This window comes from Hyaloscypha bicolor (genome assembly GCF_002865645.1).
Source record: "Hyaloscypha bicolor E unplaced genomic scaffold K444scaffold_56, whole genome shotgun sequence".
Lineage (NCBI taxonomy): Eukaryota > Fungi > Ascomycota > Leotiomycetes > Helotiales > Hyaloscyphaceae > Hyaloscypha > Hyaloscypha bicolor.
Window position 1 is genome coordinate 1,984,081 of NW_020194558.1, and position 22,820 is coordinate 2,006,900.

A 22,820-nucleotide genomic window follows, 5' to 3' on the forward strand; every position below is an offset into this window, starting at 1 on the left:
GGAACGTGAAAGTTGAGCGATGCTCGAGGTTGTTGCTGGCTATCTGCCAACTCTGTTGCACCCCTTGCCAAAAGCTTAAAATGGTGTAGACTTCTATATGGGATCAAAATTGAGTTCATGTCACGGAAGGAATCACTGCGTTGTAGCTAGGTTGGCCTTTCTCGACCATCTGAGACACTGAGATTAAGCCCACTTCTCTCTTGTAAAGCACTCCCACAAGCTGACACACCGTCAGGATGTCTATCAGATACTCAATTATATGTACGCTATTCCCTCTAGCTAATGGTGACTTCAAGCACAAGATACAACTCTAGAAGCTCGACGGCTTCCAAGTTGCGGACGCAAGAGCGATTAGAACCGTATGCTCCGTAGAACGCCAACAATCCTCCACGATGTCCATTATGGCTCTGAATATGATGTCTTGTGCCTCTTAAATGCACGGAGGGTCGTTCGGCGGGTGTTGTCGAGGAGGTAATGGAGAAGGAAGTGGATGCTCGGGCGAAGGCCGGAATATGGATAGGAGCTTCTGGTTGCAGCATCGCACAAAAGCCTGTTATAGAAGCGATGAAGAAGGGCAGTTGTAGCTGAAGATTCTCTAGTTGGGTGTGGGAGTGCTGGAGTATCGCCGTCCCAATAAAGTGCTGGAATCTTGAAGTGTTATGGAGGTTCGTGCTTCGGTGGGTCGGTGAAAAAGGAAGAGGCGACATAGTAACTTTCGTGGCATTACACCTTGGAAAAAGTTGTGTGTCGCATTACCGATAGGGGGACGAGCATCGTAGAAGATATAAGGCTGTTGGATAAAGACGGATCCTGCTTGTTCACCATTCTGTTAGCTATCGCCGTCCAAGACACTAGTGAGCAGAAAACATAATGTTAGGAGACTCGCTACACTGGTTCTCTCTCGGGGGCTTGGAGATTGGAAGATACTTTCGTTAGAGAGGGATTCTTTAATTCTGTAGCTCGTTGGAATGGGGGAAAACCCGTGGATGTCTTCAGAAGGCTGCAAACATGGTATGGAGAAGAAGCTCGAGGCCACGATTCCAGTCTACCTCTGTCTTCTTGTCCTGACCTCAGCATCTTTGTTTCCGATCGGGAGTAGGAAGCAACGTCAAAACCGGCTACCTCTTTTCTTGCGCTGGATTCTAAAAGTAGAAACAAGTCCTTGGCAAACGGCCAGAGTGAAATCCAAATATAAAGGTTCCCAAGGTCTATCTCTGAAGCTTCATAGCAGACATCAGGACTCCGAAGATAATATGAATATCGACTTTACAATCACATTCGCAAGCTTGTCTTGTTACGGGTCTTGCAATCCAGCTGAGGCATTGCTCGTGTTCTGTTGCTTCTGACTGGGTGCGCCCCTAAGGCCGACCTGCCTCTGAAATCACACCAATTTCCAAGCTGTCGGTATCACAATCCATCACCATACCTCTACCCTCAGAAAAACACCTCGCCAAGACCTTCAAAGCATCGTCAACAGCACGATTTGGGATTCTCAGGCCGCTTCACAAGACGCGGGTATAATACACTTCTCTAAAATAACCCCCTTTTCTCAACACATCCCCGCTAGAAAGCTCTTTCGTGCCCTCCCCTCACTCTGCAAGAGCAAGAAAACTTGGAACCCTCAAACCAGCGGAAGATAAACCCCGCACGCTAGCCCTTATGGCTGCCTGCCTCCTCGGCGAGGTCGTGGATGGATCACCACTCCTCCAGCGGGCCCCCCACCCTCGAAAAGAAAGCTTATGTCTCATGGCCACACAGCCGCAAGCGCCAAATCGCTCGATTGGGCGGAACAATATGCCGGATCCCTGCCCGGCCTGGATGTGATACAGCACTGTACCGGTACTTGGTGACTTGAGGTAAATAAACCCATGCCCTGTCTGGATCCACAGACGCCGCAAGACGTGGCACTAGGGAATAAGAGAGCTGGAATTCGTGGAGGCGAACGTGCTAGAAACACACTTCAGGGTAGCGGTTTTTTTGTCCTACACACAAGTACATCTTTTACGTAGGTGGGTCAGATCACTCATGGAAGCCACAAGATCAGGACATCGATCGAGCGGCGATGCAGAGGCGAGGTCGGTCTTGAGATCGGCCGGTATGAGCGTTGCAACGCAGCAGTGCAGCACGCCTGAGAGTCCAGACACCCGGTTTACCTCTCCATGCTAACCTTGGTTGTGACTCTGAACTGCGGGTGCCTGGATGTTTGGTACTGTGGAGGAGGGAAACGGTTGTTGTATATCTCGTCAAGCGACCGTCTTCGTCATGTGTCATTCGAGCTCACTTGATTCCTGCCTCCCGAGGTTTAAATCCCAGATGTGATGTGTCAACGTCAAGTCAGAGACTGCAGAACAGGGCAAGGGACGGCATTTCAGGCAGTGGCCCCGGTACATTTTCTTCCTGTATCTCCTCGTCATTTCCCAGAAGCAGGAAGACGACCGGAAGCAAAGCTACCGTTTGAAATCCTGGCTCGGGTCTCTCTCCTTGTAGTTCTGTTGTGATGGGGGGAAAACCCAATTCCCAAGACGGAAGTGGCCCCGGAAGAAACTGCAGGATGGGAAAGGGCTCGAGAGAGCCAATCTTCTCCTTCATAGGTTGCCAGAGTCTGGTGTGCTCAGAAGCTGGCGGATGCATAAGGTTCGGGAGGCGGAAGGGGGACAGAGTCACAGACCAGTTCACGGCCAACACCCATAAGGTTTTAGGAAGGGAAAGGTTGCCGAGCACAAACTTAACACGCAGCCCCAAAATCATAAATGAAAACCAGTATCTCGGTACCTCCAGCTTTCTCCGTCTTCAGTATGCGAATTAGAAGGCGAGAAAAGCTGCGCCGTGCGGGTAGAAGGGGGAGCAACGTCGCGTAGGCAGCCTCCCCCCAACGGAGAACTTCAGGCCCAGTGCCGAGCACGACGGCCCCCAGCTCTTGGGACTTGGAGAAACCGTTATGTGACAGGGGAGAGCGGAGAAGACCTACTTTCGGAACTCTTGCTGCGCCTAGTGATCACAATTCCCTCCCGCTGAAAAGGAAATTTAGGCACTATCAAGCTCTGTTGTTTATCTCTTGTTTCTCGGAATTTGATAGGTGGTGATAGATGACTTGCATCAAGAACATTGACTGTTAGCTGGTCAGGCAAAGTTGCATGCTATCCCATCATCGTAAAGTGATTAGGTTGTGCTTGGTGGCGTTTGCCCACAAACTCTAACAGCTGATCCTCGCAGTGAGACACTCTGAGGGAAGAACCCCGGTCGTGCATTCCACCCGTTGTGGGGAGGGAAAGTTGGAACGCCTCTCAAGCATGGGAATAAGCGCCCATGAAAGGCACCTTGTTGTAGGCGTGTGATGACTCGGCCGTTCTGGCGCGGTGAGCGTGGGCACAGAAATTTGGCGCCGGGCGGCTCAACTCACGCGGTCATTGGAGCAAACCGTTTGACCCATTTCCTAGTTTTTTGGTGGAATTTGCAGATTTTTCTTCAGGGGAAACATTTTGAGGCATGCGAATGAACCGAGTCGAAATAGGAAGATGATCCCATTTTTTGTTGTATTCAAAGCAGTCATATCTCATGAATTTTACCCTAATAATTATACAATGAAAAGTATGCTGGCTGACTGTGAGCCCCAAAAAAGAAACCGCCCAGTTGGTATCTTCCCAGCGCCATTTCAATGTTCTCTTAATCCTTTCCCTACCAAATATGTCTTTGAAGAAACTCCCTCGGCAAAAAGATATCTCATAATCGAGCGAACGTAACTGAAAAGAGTGGTGTGGACATTAAGGTCCTGAATCCCAACCATTCTGATGATGATGTTGATTTGGATGTTGCGGTGGATGCTGATTCTGATGTGGGTTTTGTTGCTCGAATATCAGTTGCTGCTGCTGCTGCTGCTGCTGTTGTTGTAGTTGAATTTGAGCGTTCGCATTACTCAGAGCTCGAGTCCGTACCTCATCCATGGTGGCAGGGGACAGTGCTGACAACAATGTCGCACTATCACACTCGTGCAGGCTATGAGTGCTGCTGTCCCCCTCGTCAGACCAACAGCTGTTGCCTGCCGAGAGATCGCCAACTGAGAGATCCGAAGAAGCTCGATGGCAATTCCTCGGCACGATCTCGTACTCAGGGCAGCTGAACGAGGACTGGTCTGGGTACATCTCATTCCATTTCTTCTGCACTGCTTCCTGTGACCATCTCTCTTGGGTACCATGCTTCAGCATGCCCTTGGAGATTGAAGCCCACTTGCCTTTCTCGTGATCCTCGTGCGCAAGCTTCAGAGCCTTTAACTGTTGTTTGATTAGCCTTGTTTCAAATAGGCCCCAGGAGGTAGTACGGGGTGAGGAAACTACCTCCGTGTCTGACCATACCCGAAGTCTTTCCAACAACCGTTTCTTCCTCATTTGCAAAGCAGCAACTCGTTTGGTTTGCCCGGTGATTCTGCCGAACTTGGCAGCGACCTCCTTCCATGGTGTTTTGCCGCGAGATAATTCAAGTAGGAGTTTCTCTTCCTCGTTGATGTCGCCAGAGCGCAAAATTTCATCGTAATCACTAGGAGGCTCCTTTCTCTTTTTCCCTCGTGGATGTATGGGACTCAAGTTCTGTGTAAAAGGCCCTTTTGGAGGTCCTTGGGAGTGGGGAGGTGACTGCGCCGATCGATGTGACTGAAGCGAGTCCTGTCGGTAGGGTCCACGGTCATAGTTCGTTGCCGGCCGGAGAGTCTCAGGACTGGGGGCAATCAATATGGGAGCTTGAAAATTGGCTCGATAGCTTGCTGGAGTCTGCTGGCGGGAATGATGACCACCAGTGCTGCTGAGACCGCCGGCAGAGTGTCTATGGGGACTGGTGTGTACAACCGGTGATGAATTTGTCGTTCTGGCAGAATGAGGGGTTGCGGAAACTCCAAACGATCCATAGTAGGGAGAGTTGCAAACATATGGTGATGCAGGGAAAGAACTGTCTGCTGTCGAGATCTGAAGTATGCCGGAAGGGTCCTTGAGTTTCATTGGCGGATTGTAGCGGGGACTTGCGAAGTCATCATCCGGGCAAAACAGATGATAACGAGGAGACAGAGTTGCTGGTGACAGTTTGATCTCTGTTCCCTGCTTCATCGCTGGAGCTGACTTGGTTGGCATAGATGGAGATGAGGTCAGGGACACGGGAGTAATGAGAGTAGAGTCGTAGTGGGCCGGAAGGTTGAAAGATGAGACCTGATTATTCGAGTCAGACAAGGCTCGTTGCAGATGTTTCCAATGGTTTGAGTAGCACTCCTCAAGACATACAGCACTATATGGGGTCAAGTCCTGGGCTTGCGATTGTGGTCTTCCCGAATGAGTCGGATAAAGATGTTCGGACATGGTCATGATAAAGCTGCCTGGCTGACTCACAATGCCGACCAGACAGACCGATATGAGCTTGAAAATCGAGGAAGCTGGTCAGGAATTGCGTAAGAGGTGAATGCCCGAGCTGAGAATATCCAAACAGAATCGGTATTGGTGAATCAGAGGCAGATAGGAGGAGCTCTTGCTCATATCAACAAACATCGAACCATGAAGAAGAGCCGATAAAATTATATAGACATCCTCCAGGAAGGACACTGCCTCGCGAGAAGATCCTGGAGACGACGGAAAGGGCCGTTTTTGCTAGGGCGAAGGAGTCTGAGTTGCAGAGCTGCCTTGAAGACCTATAAGTTTATCCCAGAGGCGGGGCACAGCAACCTGAGCCCTGGTCTTTGAATAACGGCCGAAATAGGTGGGCAGTGAGGAAAGGGTGCTTGAGCATGTGTGGCCTGGTCTACCCTCTGGTCGCCTCAAGGATGGCCCTGTCAGGTAGGCGCCGGGTGCTCTTACTGGTGGCCGAGAAGCGAGTTTGGGCACGGCACTTTTGCAAGACCAGCGAGGGGGCAGCACGACCACCCACTCACCACATGGCCGTGCGGGAGAATGGAGGTCGAGTCGAAGGGGTGCGAGGCGTGTGTGACAGCGCCAAATATGCGTTGGTTGACGAGCGGGGAGTGGCTGTGTAGGCGAGAGGCGATGAAGCGCAGCCGGGACGGGCAGCTGAGCAACGGGCAGAGAGCAGCAGAGTTACGTGCAATGGATAGGCAGGCAGGTAGGTAGGCAGGTAGGTAGGTAGGTAGGTAGCAGGTAGGTGCCTTTGATGCTCAGTCTTTAAATCGACAGCGATTGGTAGTGCTCTCCTGACTCGGCTGGCATCATAGCAAGGACCAGAGTTGCGGGAATTGGTGCAGCTCGACGGCACGGCGAGGCCGAAGGCCGAAGTCCTATTTGTCTGTCTGTCTATCTGTCTGTCTGGCTCTCTGGCTCTCTGGCGGTCTGGCGGTCTATCTATCTAGCCGTCTTGTGGTCTTGCGGTCTGGCTGTCTGGCCAGCTGGATGCGGCCCGCGACTGTACGCAGTACGCAACGCGTGAACGGTGCCATCAGCCTTGTCAGAACTCAGGACGGATCGCTCACCTGGAGCGACTCGACCGATCGAATCGCACAGTGCGGCACCCAGGCAGCGACAGGAAATCCCGGGCACCCTTGGGGGCTGCAGCGAGTGTTTCGGCGCGGTGGTGTGCACGGCTGGGCGGTGATTGATCAGGACCAAGTCCCCGGACCCGACAGTCTGGTCGACCCCATGCCTGGCCCCCCAAGCTGTCGGGTCACTAGCAGCCCCACGGGCCAATGAGAGCGGCAGCTGGTGCATGGCGGCAGGGGCGGGGGAGCCTTGCGAGCAGCGTGGCGTCCTCGTAACCGCGCGCTCCCTCGCTCCATATTGTGCTTTCCTGCAGTCGCGGCACAGCTCACCAGCACACCAGCTTTGCCGGTGTTTAGTCGATGCTGACCAACACCAGCCCTGCAAAATTAACGCGATAGCTGGCGGGCGTTTGGCAGGCTTTTGCTGGGCTTTTGCTGGGCCTTTGCTGGATCCAGCCAGGTGCGTGCGGTCGTTGCAGGGTGTAAATACTCGATGCGGGAAGAGCTGCAGCAGTCGAGGTATTTCTGGCGCTTGTTCCCGCGCGACCGCGGCGATGACTCGTCTGTTTCCAACTGTGGCAGTTCAGTCAGACTACCTTGATGCCCACCCTGCCCTTGGGGCCGCCGCCCAGCCGACCTGGATGCCTGACAACCCCCCCCCCCCCTCGCAGACACCGCAGACACACAGACATCGCAGCAGATGCTGTTCCCAGCAGCGCGATCGCATTCTCATGTTGTGATGGGGCTGCATGAGGCTTGAGCGATCCGAGCAGGCTCCTGGAGGACGCTGCACAGCGCTTCCCCCCCATCCTTCCTTGACGTCTTTCGGCCTTATCGGTTGAGACTCGAAGCACGCCCAGAACGCTGGGATGGGATTTCAGTTTCACCTCAAGCCATCCAGGAACACTTCAGCCCCCCCCCTCCCCCCTCAATCAAAATGCCGCGTAGCACACACTGTTGGCAAGTGTTGCGCGTGGTGGGGAAAAGGCCAGCAGAAGCGCAATTGACGCCGACCTGCAGCGGGGACAGGCGGCAATCGTATCTTCGACCACACACGTTCGTCCGAACACAATCGGACAGTCCGGATATCGCCCAGCACAACAGATATTACAGAAGCAATTCGAGAGGAGGGTTCCCCCCCCCAAAAAAAAACGTCATCCCGCCGCCCGATTGGCCCGTGAGCACATGATGCCCATTTCATGCGGTACCGTCGATCAAGTGGAAAAGGGGGCGCACCTGGCTCTCGCAGAAAACCCGTTTCACGCGGTCTGCATCTGGCCCCCGAGCCAATAAGGCAGACACTCCCATCGAGCTGCGGCAGCCTTCCCCTTACAGTGGTCGATGCCACAAGGCCCCATGATTCTTTGGCAGCGCCCATTACTCATGCTGGACCCCCATCTGACGAATCTCATTGAAGCGTCGGCACACCAATCACGAATGCAGGGCTTTGCAGGCCGGGTAAATTGTCCACCGAGCCCGCCTGGGTCCCATGAGCCGGGCTGCACTTAACTCTCCGAGCTGTCGCTATACGGAGGGGCGGGACGAGCCCGAGGGATCGTCCCATCGGCAACGATCCATCTCTCAAATGGAGTGAAGTCCGCAGACTCAGCCACTGCGCAGGTGTGAAATTGATTAAGAGTCTTGGTCATTCATTAGGAATTCTAAAAGCAGCTCCTTATCCAGGAAAATCAACATCGTGGATAAATACCCAAGGGAAACACCTTCTGTAGGAACCAGCACCATGTCATTGCTCGGAAAAGAATCCAATGAACGCGGGCAGCACCGAGCTGTGCGGAAAAGCATCTAGCCCCGATGAGATCGGCATACGAGGGAGAGCATGACACTCGAGCCGAGTGCCTGGTCGTTGTGCGTCAACCAAGATTGCTGGGAATTGGGTCTGCAGCTTCGAGTACCAGTTCAGAGTTCCGAAACGGCCGACTGCGCATGGAAGGAGCAGAGGAACGCTTTCCTGGGTTTTCTGGGTTCCTGGGAGTAAGTTGAGTTCTCATCCAAATTGAATTCATGCAACTGCGACCTTTTCAAAACCGCGAGACCTGGAGTTTGACCGAGGCTATGGCCCCCTCGATGCAGGTGTGTGGAGAGGTCTGGCGTAGTAGCCAGGCTGATTCGCAGACAACAAAACATGGGCGCCTATGTTGCAGGTACCACTTGGTGCGGGACGGAAAACGGCAAAGGCAGTGGCTAACCCATTGCCGACCAAAGGAAGCCTCACATGTTGAGTCAGGCCAATATGGTGACGAGGTAGATCCTGTGCCTTGCCAGTATGATCCCGGATTTGCGGATAGAGTACACGGATATCAGCCTTGACCTTACAATAATGAGGCGTGCGGGGACAACCAACCTCAAAATAGGAGACATCAGAAGTATTCCGAGAATAGAAGAAGAGTGCGAACGCTGAAGTGGGTTCCGTGCATCTGGGTGAGGTCCTCTCCTATCTTGCCGACAGAGACTTTCCCTTCCCAACTACGATCACGTCGAGAGTTGTGATGACCTCTGTGCAGCTCTATTCGGATTAGCAAAGTGTTGACGAAACAAGAGTACCTGCATGACGAGGCGCAATTCACCCATGACCGAGATTGGCTTCGGTTTTTGGCGTAAAACCCCTTCAACGAGACAATTGCATCGCAACTACCACCTACAACAAAGTCTGGGAGGCGCTATCGAATCCGACACGCAATATTGCATACACGAGCCTTATTTATCACATCATCAAGATCGGCTAGATACATGTGTCTCGATGGAAATGACGGATGGCGATGGAAATTCCCACGACAATGAATTGCAAACAAAACTTGACTCGCCGACCCGACACGACACGGCGCGACACGAGTATCATGCGGCTGGTAGACTTTGGAAAATACCCACGGCGGAAAAGAAAGCAACAAGATGAATGTCAATTGCATCACTCCGGCGATTTACTGGACTGCCAGTCTGCCGTTATCTCTCTGGCCTTCTCGCACATCATCACAGCTCCGCTTCTCGAACACCCAACGCTCAACACGAAAGAGTCTGACCGCGCCGATCACCTTTACCCCGATGAATGGAGACAAATCAACACCATAACCTTCCTGAGACGGCACCACGGAGAACTTCCCGTCCCAAAAGGCGAAATGTTCTAGAATGATCCCGAGCCAAAGTGTTCAGACACAAACGATGAGCAATGGAAAGGATCCAATCGCCAAAGAACAATCATGACACCACACCTCGATATTTATACCACAGGCCATTCTCAAAGCTCATATTAATGTGGCTCAACCGGCTCATCATAACAAGGCCTTTCAGTCGACCCGCGCGAGCCTACTAGCCAAATCTCACGGCCACCTTCCAAACCGAGCGAAAACAACACAGATTTTGGCCACATCAAAACAATTAAAAGTCGGCAAAACACGCTCGCGACGTTCTCGCCGCAGGGCACAAGCTTGCCACGAGTCGATCTGCTGTGAGTTCTACAGCGGCCTTCAGTCGCGCACGGCAGACCGGTACTCGACCTTCATCACAAACCCACAACATGCCAACCAACAGCCGAATCAGCTACCCTCCAGCGGCGAGCCCCTTTCGAGGCCATGCTATGACAGCACCATCAATCAAGCAACTCTGCAGCCCTGGGCAAAATTCACGTTGTGCATATCCTCCACCAACTCGCACGCGACAACGACTACGACCTTCACTCCCCACACGCTCCTTCTCTCCAATCCCGAACCCCCCATACACCGCCTACAGCAGGCACGACTTGGCAACCACTATCCATCACACATGCAATAGATTGGCACCCACTGTCCCTCGGTGCCATTCCTTCAGCAGAGCCTCTTCTCAACGAGCCACATACCCGCAGTTTTCACACCCACAAGACTTACCTCTAATCAAACGCAGAAAGGAAAACACGCACCCACCACCTGCACAAGAAATCTGATCTCATTGTTTTGGCTACATCTTTGGCTGCATTGACTTAATTCCGTTCGCCCCCTGATATTCCGCAACTCTCCGCTCTCCCCTTTTTTTTATTTACTCCCATACCCCAACCATCAAACTCAAAGCCAGCAACGCCTCTCCAATCATGACTCCATCAAATCCCAGCCCAATGATTGAATGCAGCCCTACGTAGTATAGTAGCTAGCTAGCTACCTTACCACTTTAGTTATCCACACTCAAACGAATCCCAATATAAAAAAAAGAAAAGAAAAATTATTCAGCCTTCAACATGCATTGCCTCCGTTTCATCTCAGGTCGTGCAAATTGCGTTTCATCCATCAGGGTATTCATCCTCCAAATCAAAGCAAAGCAACGCGAGAAGAAAGAAAAAAGGGCCAGCGCGTATTTATCGTTCGCGTGTGGTGTATTAGCAAGGCGACTGTGTACGCTTTCATATGTAAGTAGAAGAAAAGAAAAACGGGAGCAATTCGCGATGATCGAGCCAATTTGTGATCATGTGCGACAGCGACCGAGCACGTTCATTTCATGTTCGTGGTCAATTAGCCCGCCATATATTTTGTTCATGGCTTCGTCAATCTTGGTCTGGCGTAGCAGGGTCATGCGAGAGAAAGAGCCGTCTAACCCATTCCATTGGCCTCCAAGCCTTGTATAGCGGCGTAGGAGTATGGGAAATCGACGAGGCCGTCAAGCATCCAGTTCAGCGGGTCGAAGACTTCGTAGTTGCTCTCGCTGTAGCCGACACTGCCGCTGATCATGCTACTGCTCGGCAAGCCATGGTTTGGAGTCACGGCACCCGCCGCGGCGAGGAGGTGGTTCTGCAGTTGGTGAGCCGGAGGCATGAGTGTTGCGTCCATGTGTGTCGACGACGCCGAGGACTCGGCTGCGCTGTCGGGGTTTGTAGGGTTCTTCATGGCTGCTATGGAATAGGCGTAAGCTTGCTTCTCACTTCTCACACACCACGGGGGAAACGGGGAGAGCTGACCTTCGAGGTTTCCGCGACCTTGAGCTTGGAACTCCTCGCGCCATCGCCAGATCGAGTCGAAGACGAGGCTCATGCTCATTCTGCATCTTACTTTGAGTTGGAGGCTGTCGTCGATGACGGCTCGGGCGTCCTGGCCGTTGCCGTTGCCGTTGTTGGACATCTGTTGTTGTCGGCTCCGTTGCTCGACGCGAGCTCCGTTCCACATTTGGACCATCAACTCCGCAAGTCTCCATGGGAGGTCGTTGTTGATGACGCTCATGCTTCGGATTGCTTGAATGGTACGGTGGAAGAGTATTCGGCCTCGCTCGAATTCAATCTCTCGAGAGAAGAACGAGCTAAGTAATTTCAAGAGAGCGAAACATGCTGCGTTGATCATTTGTAAGATATAGTTCGAAGCGAAACGAAGAATGTTTCCACTCATGTTATCTGCCGTCGGCGACTCGAGCTCGAAGACGAGGTCCAAGAACGCAAGGACCGCGCGCCATAGGCCCATTAGGTCATCCATGTATCCTGGAGTTGTGCTTGAGTCAAAGAAAGCAGATAGGCGGAGATGCAAGCCAGCAGCTTTCAGATGAAGGTTGACGATTGCTGATAGATCCTGTCTTGACATGATTGAGACTTGGAGCTCATTATATTCTCGTCGGTATACTCGAGTCAACATGGCTCTTAGCTCATCACCCGCCACTCCTCGCGGATCAGTTGCGTTGCTGTACATCTCCTTGGAGACCTTGTCGCAGAATCGCTCGATTTGTAGACGTGCTTCAAGCTCTGGTGACAGAACGAAGGGTCCGTCGTCACCGGGTCTGATGGCGAGAGTCCAGTCATAGAGTGTAGAAGCTGGTTGACCATAGCCAGTACCAATGCTTTGAGCGACAATGTTGCAAACAGCCCAAGTTGTTACTCGATCATGCAATTGCTCCTTGTTGAGCTCGACAGATACGCGGGAGAAATCTTGGGTATGACTCGGTCTATGAAGTCCAATTCCAGTGGCGGTCTTCATCATGACACCACACAAGATGTGTGTTGGATCTGTAGACGTAGTGCTTGTAGGGAGGGGCCATGTGCAAAGCAAACACAACGCCTTAACGACATAATGGCTACTTGGGACCTCACCAACAGTTGTCCAGAGTAATCTTGTGATTGGGCCAATGAGCGAAGTGAGCAATCCCGGATCAGCAGTATAGCGACGAGCTGCAACTGCAATGATTGTCCAGAATAGGAGAGGATGTTGTTGATAGTATTGATCAGGAGTTTGTTGAGGAGAGAGGAATGGGAGGTACGGATGATAATAGCACCAGAACTCATTGAAGAGGTGGTTGATAGCATCTTCCGTCAATCCTACATTCTCAATCTCCCGCGCAATTCGAGGCATGTTGTAAGATCCGCCTTGCTTCAGATGTAGGAGTGATGAGACAGCCTCGTCTGAGCCCATGAACGATTGGTTATTCCTCGAGTATACGCCATTCGCCATTGGGGAATCAAGCTCTTCCTCATCTTCAATCACATATCCCATAGCTTGGGCGCGTTGTAGGCTCTGTCGGAGCCGTTCAATTTGCTTTTCCATCTCTGCATGCTTGCTTCTCTTGCCAACGCGCTTGAAGTTTGACTCAATCTTGCATTCAAGCTTCAATCGATTGCAGCGCGAGCAAGTCGTGAAGGGATCTTGGATCACATCGCAGCGCAACTATAGATGAACATAATCAGTCTTGTTTTTGAAAGATTCCCAATGGCTGGGGTCGTCGTCGAGTCGCATTTACGATTCTCATTTCTGACTCACCTTCTGCTGTCTACACTCATTGCAAGCTCTCTTGACACCAGGTTGCCGTCTTCTCTCCCCTTCATCTTCATTGTCGTCTCCGCCAGAGCCAGGGCTGCTCTCGAACTCGGCGCCGCTCCTCTTCCTCTTGTTGTAGCTCCCTCCTGTGCCTGGACGGACGCTCGTCGTTGGGCTCGCAGCCCCACCACCCATGGCTCCTTGACCAGCTTCCATGCGGGGCGTCAGAGGCACTCCGTACTGCCGCGGAACTTGCTTTTGATTGCAAAGCCTGAGTAAGGCACGCAAGTGCGTTGCTTTGCACTGAAGGTGTCCGGTGTCGCTCGGGTTGATGTGAGTGCCCGATATCGCGAAGGAGGGGTCTCGAGTTCAAGTGGAGAGCTTTTCTCGGCGCTAATTACGCGACCGCCAAAGTAATGAGGCTGGAACAGGGAAAGTCTTCCCCGATGAAAACATCATCAAAGGGGTGAATATATACCACACCCTGCTTTACCTCATCTTTCAACGAATCATTGACTACATTTTGATCAATTGCAATACTAGATGAGGAGAGATGGCTCCAAAGAGGGAGCTACTCAAAGGCCCGGTCTGTCTTCCAGAGCCTCAACTCCGAGCTACATCATATACGCAGAAGCCCGCTTCAAAGGACGAAGTATCTGTGAGAACAGGCAAAGAACCTGATATTCCAGGTGAGTCCATGCACTCATAAGTCCATTTCTTACTCACTCGGCACCAGTCATCGAGTTCTCCTTTCAAACTCCAAAGCCTTTCCTGGACCCGTCGATTATACAACGTCGAGTCCAAGCGGAGAAACAATGGAAGGCCGAACAGGAGAAGAAACAGAAATCAGAAGCAGGACCCTCTCAAGGAGCGTGAAATAAAACGGAAACACAACTCACTACCATATCACGTGACCGTGTCCTTCCGTCGTCGACCCACGGCATGGTGGCAGCTCCAAATCCAATTAAGTAAATCGAATGAGGGACAACTTTAAATAAGATCTGGCCCTTCCAAAGTCTGATCCGCATTCAGATTTATGATCTGTGACATCCCTAAGGACGGATCTCGAGGGAAGGAGGCGGCTCTGTCACCCCGCTTGTGCAAAGCAGCGAGAGGCGCAAGCGCGCTTGTACCCAACGTTCCGCGGCAATCAAAGCATGAATCCTTTCAGGAGATTCCACAAGTGTTGTGGCATTGGAGAAATGACGAGAGGAATGGCATTGAAGATCTGGGTACTGTATTTATGGGAGGCTTTGCGAAGGCATCAAAAGGGGCTGAGCACTCGTAACGGCGCACAGTCTCTGCAAGACGCATCTCGAGTGCTACAAATAAACTGTGAAACAGGCGCAGTCGATAAGGATGATTTAAAGTTTTCGATGCTGTCTCGGGTCGCCGATCTTGGGGATTTGCCGACTTTTGTTGCGATTGCATGGAGGTTTACGAGGGAAGTGTTGAGACCCAAGATAATAGAGAGAGGCGTGATTTCGCCGCCTGCGAGACGATCTCGGGGCTGACCAAATCATCAGATGGTCCTTAGACCATTTCACTGACTTTACCTGAGAGTCAGATGAAACGTCAATCTTGAAGTCAATGCAAATAAAGTATAGGCCGGCCGCTCCTAGTAGCAGGAACGTTGTGGGGGTTTAGCTTAGTCAGCCTCGGAAAGGCTCGTGTTTCGGAGTGGAGGTTGTCTGCCACCAGGTTAGCTCCTGTGCGACGATGCCCCCATTATTATTGCTGTGCCAGCTCCTGTACCTCAGCAGCTATTAAAAGACCCTTACTGTACCGAATGCATCGGAGAGTGCCTTATCAATATCAATATGTTCTGCCTGTAATTTACAAGGTTGCCCCATGGAAAACTCGCATTGGTATCTGAGGGTCGGCACTGTGCCTCAATGTCAAGTTGTCAAGGTATCAAGATGTTTTAGGAACGCAAGCTGGCGGGGTCAAGTACCAATACTGTGTCACTTCACTGTACATGCAGTAGTATCACCGACTTTCTTGCAGAACGCTGAACGCCCCTTGGACCGTGCTTCGCCACCGCCGTTGATTGACGCCTCGGCATTGTCCATGCAGAAGCGACAAAATTATGATCAGCCGAAGTGAGGGGCGTTCCAACTTGAAGTTCGCATAGGAACGTGACGAGCATGACGCCAGTTCTTGTCGATCTCAACCAGGATGAACACGCACCAGTCCCAGGCGCTGAAAGCGATGTCATCCACCAGCTCGCGTTACTATGGTACAAGTTGAGACTAGCTCGAAAACTCGGAGTGCAACTTTGCATCGATTTGACTCCCCATGCTCAGGTCACCAGATAGAGACACGATCTCCCCTTAGCCAGCCTTACAGCCCTCTTAATGGCTGCGATAACTGGATCTCATCGGAACCATGGCCACGCAACCAATCAGACGAATGCGGGGGAATGCACCTCAACCTGCGCGTGTTCCTGACTGGCACACATGCCAAGCCCACTTTCAAAGCCGCACTGCAGCCACCTGGACCCTGGGAAAGAAGCACCTGCATCAGCTGCACGACACTCTTGCACTTGCGCTGGCACCAAAGAAGCACATCTTGCAGTCATCGACTCATGAATGGCGATCCAGAAGCAGGGACAGCGCCCTCCGGCTCAAGTGATATGAACTGTGAACGTGATATATGGTGGGTCCAAATCAACAGGTTCGCGCCAACTTGACGGTGAGTCTCCTCCCGTTTGCAGCAACGATCAGCCTGGCTTCGCGCCTCCCGGGCCTTGGCTCTCGGTCTATTTACTTTTGCGGGGAAAGCATTTCGTAAAGCCCCGCTGTTCTTCTACTTAAGCTTGTTGTCGCCCTGTTTGCTCCCATCCCAACAGGCATTCACTAGCCACATCCAAGCTTCAGGCTGATATCAAAGTTGATTTTTTTTGCTTGGCCCCTGCTTCCTCGCCGTTCGTTAGAACGTCTGCTCTGAATACTCTCCCTCATGAATCTTCTCAGCACACGATGATCAAAATGGGTTTTTTCAAAGATCTCACCTTTGCAGCTGCTTGTCTGTCATTGACGGTGGCAGCGTCACCTTTGTAAGGGTTTCCAGACCCCCTTTCCCTCTTGCTACTAACGCGTTAGCAGACAAGAACGAACCACAGACGGCATCGACTACAACAACTACATAATCCGAGGCGTCAATCTAGGTGGATGGTTCGTTCTGGAGCCATGGATAACTCCTTCTATCTTCGAACCGTATGCGAATGGCGGTGGAGTCATTGACGAATACACACTCTCAGCAAGTCTGGGGAAGAGCGCAACCCAAACCTTGTTGGATCAACATTGGGGCAGCTGGATCACAGAAGACGACTTTGCGCAGATTGCTGCTGCTGGCTTGAATACAGTCCGAATCCCAATTGGCTACTGGGCTCTTGCTCCGCAAGACGGTGACCCATACGTACAGGGACAGTTACCGTACCTCGCGACTGCCCTTGGGTGGGCGAGAAACCATGGCCTGAAGGTTTTACTCGATTTGCACGGAGGTAGGATCCTTTCAGAAGTGAAGTAAACAGTCTTCTGACATTATTATTACAGCACCTGGATCTCAAAACGGCTTCGACAACAGCGGGCGCCTTGGCCCAATCCAGTGGCAAGCGGGCAATACTGTACAGACAACGTTGACTGCTATCCACAACCTTGTTGACTGGGCCGTGAGTAACAACTTCATGGATATTGTGACCTCGATCGAACTTCTCAATGAGCCTGCAGGTTTCAGTCCAAACATCAAGATGGACGTAACCAAACAGTTCTATTATGATGGGTATGGATATATCCACGACAAGACACCCAATACTGTTACCGTCATCCACGACGCGTTCAAAGATATCGGTGGATACTGGAACGGTTTCATGAACAGTGCAACAGGAGTTGGCAACGTCATGCTCGACACCCACATCTATCAAGTCTTCACTCCGGGCGAACTTTCCAGGACGCCCTGCGAGCACGTGGCGAACGCATGTTCGAACAAGGGCAAATTGGCTGGCACAGACAAATGGGCCATAGTCGGCGAGTGGACAGGGGCACAAACAGACTGCGCGAAGTGGTTGAATGGTCTCGGAACCGGAGCTCGATATGACGGTACTTTCACCGGGACTGGAGGGAGCTATTACATTGGAGACTGCGTTGGAAAGGACGTTGGCACTGTAGCTACCATGAAGCAGGTCGATAAGACAAACTTACAATACTTCGTCGAGGCGCAGTTGGATGCTTACGAGGCTCATATAGGGTGGATCTTCTGGTGCTGGAAGACGGAGAGCGCACCGGAGTGGAACTTCAAAGATCTGCTGGCGAATAAGTTGATTCCACAGCCCATTACATCTAGGAAGTTCGCACCTCAGTGTGATGGGGCGGCTTGCATGGTTCCGAGCTAGGTCTCTGGCGGGTTGGACGAAGAGTTGATGTGTATATTTTTTTATTGTATGGATATATGATGATTTTATGACGGTTGGGAACATAAAGCGGATACTCTTCCCTTTGAGTAAGGCAGAAGAGGAATATCTTCACTTCTAGAATTAGAAACGATCACGAAAATCGAGCTAGCTTTATTAGCTAATGTTATTTGGGGATGAATGAAGAAAAGAATCAAAATCGGAACGAGATGTCATGGTACAGATGTTTTCATGCAACACTATCTTCCTTTCATCTGGACAAGCGTCGTTCCCAGTCCTTGCTGTCCACAAGAGATAAAATTCCCATGACATAAGTCTGTCACCAGTCAAGCCAAGCTGTCAGATTTTGGTGGATCTTCCTTCCGAGCTTCTTCATTGGCGGCACCTGGATCTGCAAGTTTATTACTCACCACCCGTCCCGTTCAGTTAAACTTAACGACTATTACACCTGTACTCTCAATTTTTTCCTATTCTTCGTTTCGCCAATATTTTCATCCCATATTCATATCCATCCAACTCTCCCGTAGAGGATTGCCGCGATGGATTCCCGAATAGGACTAGCTCGCCTCTTTACGTTTAGAAGAAAGAAACACCCCGCTGCGGAACCCTCCTCCACCCCGGAGCTGTTCGGGACCACCAACAGGTCAAGTTGCGACTTGATCGTTCACGAAAACTCAACGGCGTCGGAAGTACCATTACAGATGCTTAGATAAAGGTCAATGGCCCGAGTGAGAGGTGCAATGCTTCAAAGGCTTTTATTTATCAGCACCATCCCTTCTGAGCACTCAAACAGTATTGGTTTTTGTCAAGTGGGGCATTTCAATAGCTTTATCTCCACAACTACAAAGCTCCAAATTTCGACGTTTCAATCCATTTCCAAATCGTATCCTACTGTGCATCAGAATGTCTTTCACCAACGGCCACGCCCATGATTCCAACGGGACACCAGTCCCCACCCACCCTCTCATAATATCCAACAAACCACATCCAACAGTTAACTCCTTCCCCGTCTACTCTCCGGCCACAGGTAAACTTTTACACCACTTTTCCTCCGCCTCAATCGACGACGCCGATGCGGCTCTCAGTTCAGCACAAGCCGCCCAACCAAAATGGAAGACTCTTCCTCCTTCCAAGAAACGCGATATCTTCATCAAAGCAGCCGAGATTATGGACTCTCGTCGCGAAGAACTGACCAAATATATGGCTGACGAAACGGGAGCCTCTGCACCATGGGGAGCATTCAACCTCAACCTCGCCTCTGAGATCCTGCGCGATGTTGCTGGGAGAATCTCCTCCATCTCTGGCTCAATCCCTCAAACAGCGACGGAAGGAGTATCTGCCCTCGTGTTGAAAGAACCATACGGAGTCATCCTCGCCATCGCTCCTTGGAACGCCCCCTACATCCTAGGCATCAGAGCAATAATCTACGCCCTTGCAGCAGGCAACACCGCCATCCTGAAAGCCCCAGAATTCTCACCCATGTGCTCAACCGGCATCGTCACTTCCCTCCAGCAAGCCGGCCTCCCACCCGGAGTCTTGAACCTCCTCGCCCACCGCCCCGAAGACGCAGCCTCCATCACAAAACACCTGATCTCAAGCCCCATCATTAAGAAAGTGAACTTCACCGGTTCCACAGCAGTCGGGAAGATCATCGCCGAGCTCTGCGGGAAAACCCTGAAGCCCGTTCTTCTGGAACTGGGAGGCAAGGCACCAGCTATCGTATGGGAAGATGCCGATCTCGACCTTGCGGCGCAGGAGTGCGCTGTAGGAAGTTTCGAGCACAGTGGGCAGATATGCATGAGTACCGAGCGAATCATCCTCCACGAGAAGATTGCGGAGGAATTCGAAGAAAAGTTCAAGAAAGCAGCAGCTGGGTTCGCGCCTGAGGGGGCAGAGCCTCCTGTCTTAATCAACAGTGCCGGAGTCGCCAAAAACCAGCGCTTGCTCAAAGACGCCGTTGAGAAGGGAGCTACGATCCTCCACGGTAATCATGAAGAGGGTAAGGGTACGAAGATGATGCCAGTCGTGGTGAAAGGGACGAAGAAGGGCATGGATCTGTTCTACACAGAGAGTTTTGGGCCTACGGTTAGTGTCATGACGGTGAGTAGTGAGGAGGAAGCGTTGGAGCTGGCAAATGATACCGAGTATGGACTTTCGGCTGCGGTGTTCACGAGAGATTTACTGAGGGGGCTGCGGATGGCGAGGGGGATTGAGAGTGGTGCGGTGCATATTAATGGCATGACGGTGCATGATGAGACGGCGTTGCCGCATGGTGGTGAGTTTTCCCCTCACCTTCCAATCACCTACCATTTTTTCTGGACGATGATTGATGATTGCAGGTATGAAAGCGAGCGGATTTGGGAGGTTTGGAGCAATTGGTTTGGAGGAATGGATGCGGACGAAAACTATCACGTTCAAGGACTGAGTCCGAGTCTGCTCTCTTGCCATTCGTTAATGAAATTTTGCATTGCATGCACCCCTCTCTATCCTTTGCATTAATCGGATATCAGCCCCGAGTATCTTGTACAGCTGATCCATTTCAAGCACAACCCAACCCAAGACAACCTTAATCAGGTTATTCGGGTCTTTTCCGCCATCAACCCCAACCTCCCTGCTTCAAAATCCACTTCAATCATATTTTCTAGCCTACCTCTCTAGAACTCAAACAATACGATCTATCGAGTAGAAAATGCGGCCTCATCCACTTAGCGCTCACCGCCCGTAGTGGAGATTCGATTTCCTTTGTCGCTTTGTCTTTGTCGACACACTCGACTTCGTCTTTGATCTGACACGTTGGGAATGGGAGTGGAAATGTATTAAAGGTAATATCTCAGAATAATAATTACTATTTCATAAATTTTTTACGTCATTGGTGGGTATAAAGCAAGGAAAGTTCAAGGATTTAAGTCGCATTGCTTCACTTTTTGTATTGACCCTACAATTCATATCGATTCGATTCGCCGAATGCTCAATCGACATGACCTTCGCCTTCGTTTCCGTCCATAGAACCTTTGCAATGCAAAGGTAACCACAATACCTGATATGCAGAAAAGAACAGCGAATTGATTGAGATGCAATTCCTACCTCACTCTCAATGTTATTTCGTGAAGAGTGATATGCTGGGAATTGGCATTGCGGGGTCGAAGACAAAGAGGAGACGCATAAAGAAAGTAGAGGGGGCGAAGATTAAGATTAAGAAATTAAAAGGATGTTTCTAACTTTTGATAAGTGCGAATACGAGTATTGAATAAATAACCGCCTTGTTCTTGAGCCCAGTGCGGGAGTGCAAGGGAGCGGGAGGAGGGATAGAGGGGTTAAGTTGTAATCGTCGGTTCGTCGATCGCCTTTCTTTTCAATTCGTGGGACTGAATACCGTACGTCGTGCAACAAAAACACGTGATAGGTCAAGAGAAACAGTGCATCAACTTAGGTGGGATCGAAGGCGAAGAGAGAGAGAAAGTGAATATCAAAGTGAGGCAGGGTAGAAAGGGGACTATTGTTAGGGTTCCCGTTTCGCGCTCGCTTCCGAGTGAGACAAAGGGGTAACGGAATGACGTCCGCCATGGGCACAAAGAAAGAAAGACTTGATCACGAAGGCTAAAAATGCTTTTCGACGGCTTAAGTAGAAAATAGTGCCGGTGGTGAAGGCACATTACGATTTGCCGCCAGTGAAACCCGAGTGCTGTAATTTAGGTTCGGACAAGGCTGCATTTTTGGGATCAACTCACTGGATTGTCAGCTGAACGGGCTGTCTTCCCGAGTACATCAGCGTATACTCAGTGAGGGATGTGTGGAAATTGAGAAGATGCAACATGGCTCACTCGAGTCGCTCCTTCCCCCTGAATCTTCCCACTATCCCCAACATCGCCCCTTCCCCAAAAGCCTCCTAAGTTTCCGTGGTAATCTCTCACCCATTTCCTCAACTCTCCTCCCTCTTTTCTCTTCTTCTCTCTTCCGCTAAACTTCACCCCGTCCTCCCCCGCCCTTCCCCCCAAATCATTAAGAGCCATCTCCCCTTCAAAAATTCACATATTCAGTCACGCTCCCTTCCTACGCTTCCCTTCGTCGTCGCGAGGCGAAGAGCCTACTTCGAGAGGCGAGGTTTCAAAACGTAATAAACTCGTGATGTGGACACTTTTGCTAGTCCCTGTACTGAAACTGCAAGGGTAATAGTCGGTCTACAGGACCGACTGTAAGGCGGTGGTTTCTTTCCGAGTTGAGGGCGGTGGGGTTCTGTTTTGTTACCTTCAAGATGAGGTGATCTTTTGTGGGACTTCGCTATTTGTTGTTCGACCCAAGCGGCTGGACTGACTTCGTGTCCATCCCCGACGGGCAGAAGGGCCCACTCCAGGTCTGCTCTTGGAATTTTCTTCGTAGGTGTTCATTTCGAGATATAGGAATGCGTTCGCATAGACGGGAATGCTGACTTTGAATGCCTTACCAGCGAGAGGGCCAAGACACTGCTGAATAGCGGTTCTCCTTTCCGTTCCACCTGTTCCTAGGAGCTTGTCCGAAGTCAACAACGAAGCCGAGACAGGGCCTCGAGCCTCAATTCGAGAAGAAGTTATAAGCAGTAGAGTCTTCAGGTGCTTCACCCCACCCAACCATGATCCCTTCCGAGGTTACCTTGAACCTTGAGGTTCTCAGACCTGAGGCAGGACTCCAACAATGAAGTTTGCTCGGTGCACCACTTCTGCTAGCTACTTCTTGATTTGAGTGGGCGTGATGATTCCTTTCTGGATTGAAACCTGAAGAAGAAGGACGGGGACAGGTACAAAGGGGACAGTTCTGCATATAGACCGTGATAGTGCATGTAACCAATCGCAGATCTGCCCAATGAACATCACGCAAGTCAAAGGCAGGCACCTCAGGCTTCGAGCCTCCATAAATGCACCTACGATTACGACGAATGCCTGCTTCTCGGACACCGGATGAAAAGAAACTATATTTGAATGTGAAAGACACCACAACTTCGTGAGAGACGAAAGCATCCGGGAGAGCGCCAGAGAGAATTCAGGCTTCACTAAACTCCAAGTCAGCTCTCTCATAAACAAGAGTGTTGCGGGGAGATACTCAACTTCAGGATATTGACGCAATGGTGCTCATTAACTGGGTTTACTCTGCAATGATAGCCGTTCCCTCTCGCCTTTGGTGGAGCTGGTCGATCGCGGGGGTTTTCTTCTAAGATTGTTCATGTCCATTCGACGATTGTTGGTGGAGGGAATGATTACTTCTTTCGTCG

General features: G+C 51.2%; 7 protein-coding genes across 7 annotated transcripts; 4 read left to right on the forward strand and 3 right to left on the reverse strand.

Annotated features, from left to right (window-relative positions):
* Positions 1-3,761: 3,761 nt before the first annotated feature.
* Positions 3,762-5,342, reverse strand: K444DRAFT_642506 (uncharacterized protein; the record flags this gene model as incomplete). The annotated part of the gene is made up of 3 exons (XM_024884746.1): positions 3,762-4,268; positions 4,332-5,189; positions 5,262-5,342. The coding sequence occupies 3 exons, from the start codon at positions 5,340-5,342 to the stop codon at positions 3,762-3,764; spliced, it is 1,446 nt and encodes a 481-aa protein (XP_024738370.1).
* A 1,952-nt stretch (positions 5,343-7,294) lies between these two features.
* K444DRAFT_371078 (uncharacterized protein) lies at positions 7,295-8,055 on the reverse strand. Its single transcript, XM_024872277.1, has one exon. The coding sequence runs from the start codon at positions 7,836-7,838 to the stop codon at positions 7,389-7,391; it is 450 nt and encodes a 149-aa protein (XP_024738371.1). The 5' UTR covers positions 7,839-8,055; the 3' UTR covers positions 7,295-7,388.
* A 2,513-nt stretch (positions 8,056-10,568) lies between these two features.
* K444DRAFT_719774 (uncharacterized protein) lies at positions 10,569-13,383 on the reverse strand (the record flags this gene model as incomplete). The annotated part of the gene is made up of 2 exons (XM_024888465.1): positions 10,569-13,077; positions 13,171-13,383. 2 exons carry the CDS (start codon positions 13,381-13,383, stop codon positions 11,029-11,031), a joined length of 2,262 nt encoding a protein of 753 aa, XP_024738372.1. The 3' UTR covers positions 10,569-11,028.
* Positions 13,384-13,632: 249 nt separating this feature from the next.
* On the forward strand, positions 13,633-14,184 carry K444DRAFT_371198 (uncharacterized protein). Its single transcript, XM_024872278.1, has 2 exons — positions 13,633-13,856; positions 13,904-14,184. The coding sequence occupies exons 1-2, from the start codon at positions 13,721-13,723 to the stop codon at positions 14,041-14,043; spliced, it is 276 nt and encodes a 91-aa protein (XP_024738373.1). The 5' UTR covers positions 13,633-13,720; the 3' UTR covers positions 14,044-14,184.
* Positions 14,185-15,222: 1,038 nt separating this feature from the next.
* Positions 15,223-15,999, forward strand: K444DRAFT_371216 (uncharacterized protein). Its single transcript, XM_024872279.1, has one exon. It carries the CDS (start codon positions 15,404-15,406, stop codon positions 15,857-15,859), a length of 456 nt encoding a protein of 151 aa, XP_024738374.1. The 5' UTR covers positions 15,223-15,403; the 3' UTR covers positions 15,860-15,999.
* Positions 16,000-16,157: 158 nt separating this feature from the next.
* K444DRAFT_628502 (glycoside hydrolase family 5 protein) lies at positions 16,158-17,560 on the forward strand (the record flags this gene model as incomplete). Its single annotated transcript, XM_024882918.1, has 3 exons — positions 16,158-16,225; positions 16,275-16,672; positions 16,725-17,560. The coding sequence occupies 3 exons, from the start codon at positions 16,158-16,160 to the stop codon at positions 17,558-17,560; spliced, it is 1,302 nt and encodes a 433-aa protein (XP_024738375.1).
* A 507-nt stretch (positions 17,561-18,067) lies between these two features.
* Positions 18,068-20,060, forward strand: K444DRAFT_587580 (putative salicylaldehyde dehydrogenase). Its single transcript, XM_024878028.1, has 2 exons — positions 18,068-19,853; positions 19,918-20,060. The coding sequence occupies exons 1-2, from the start codon at positions 18,482-18,484 to the stop codon at positions 20,001-20,003; spliced, it is 1,458 nt and encodes a 485-aa protein (XP_024738376.1). The 5' UTR covers positions 18,068-18,481; the 3' UTR covers positions 20,004-20,060.
* Positions 20,061-22,820: the final 2,760 nt, after the last annotated feature.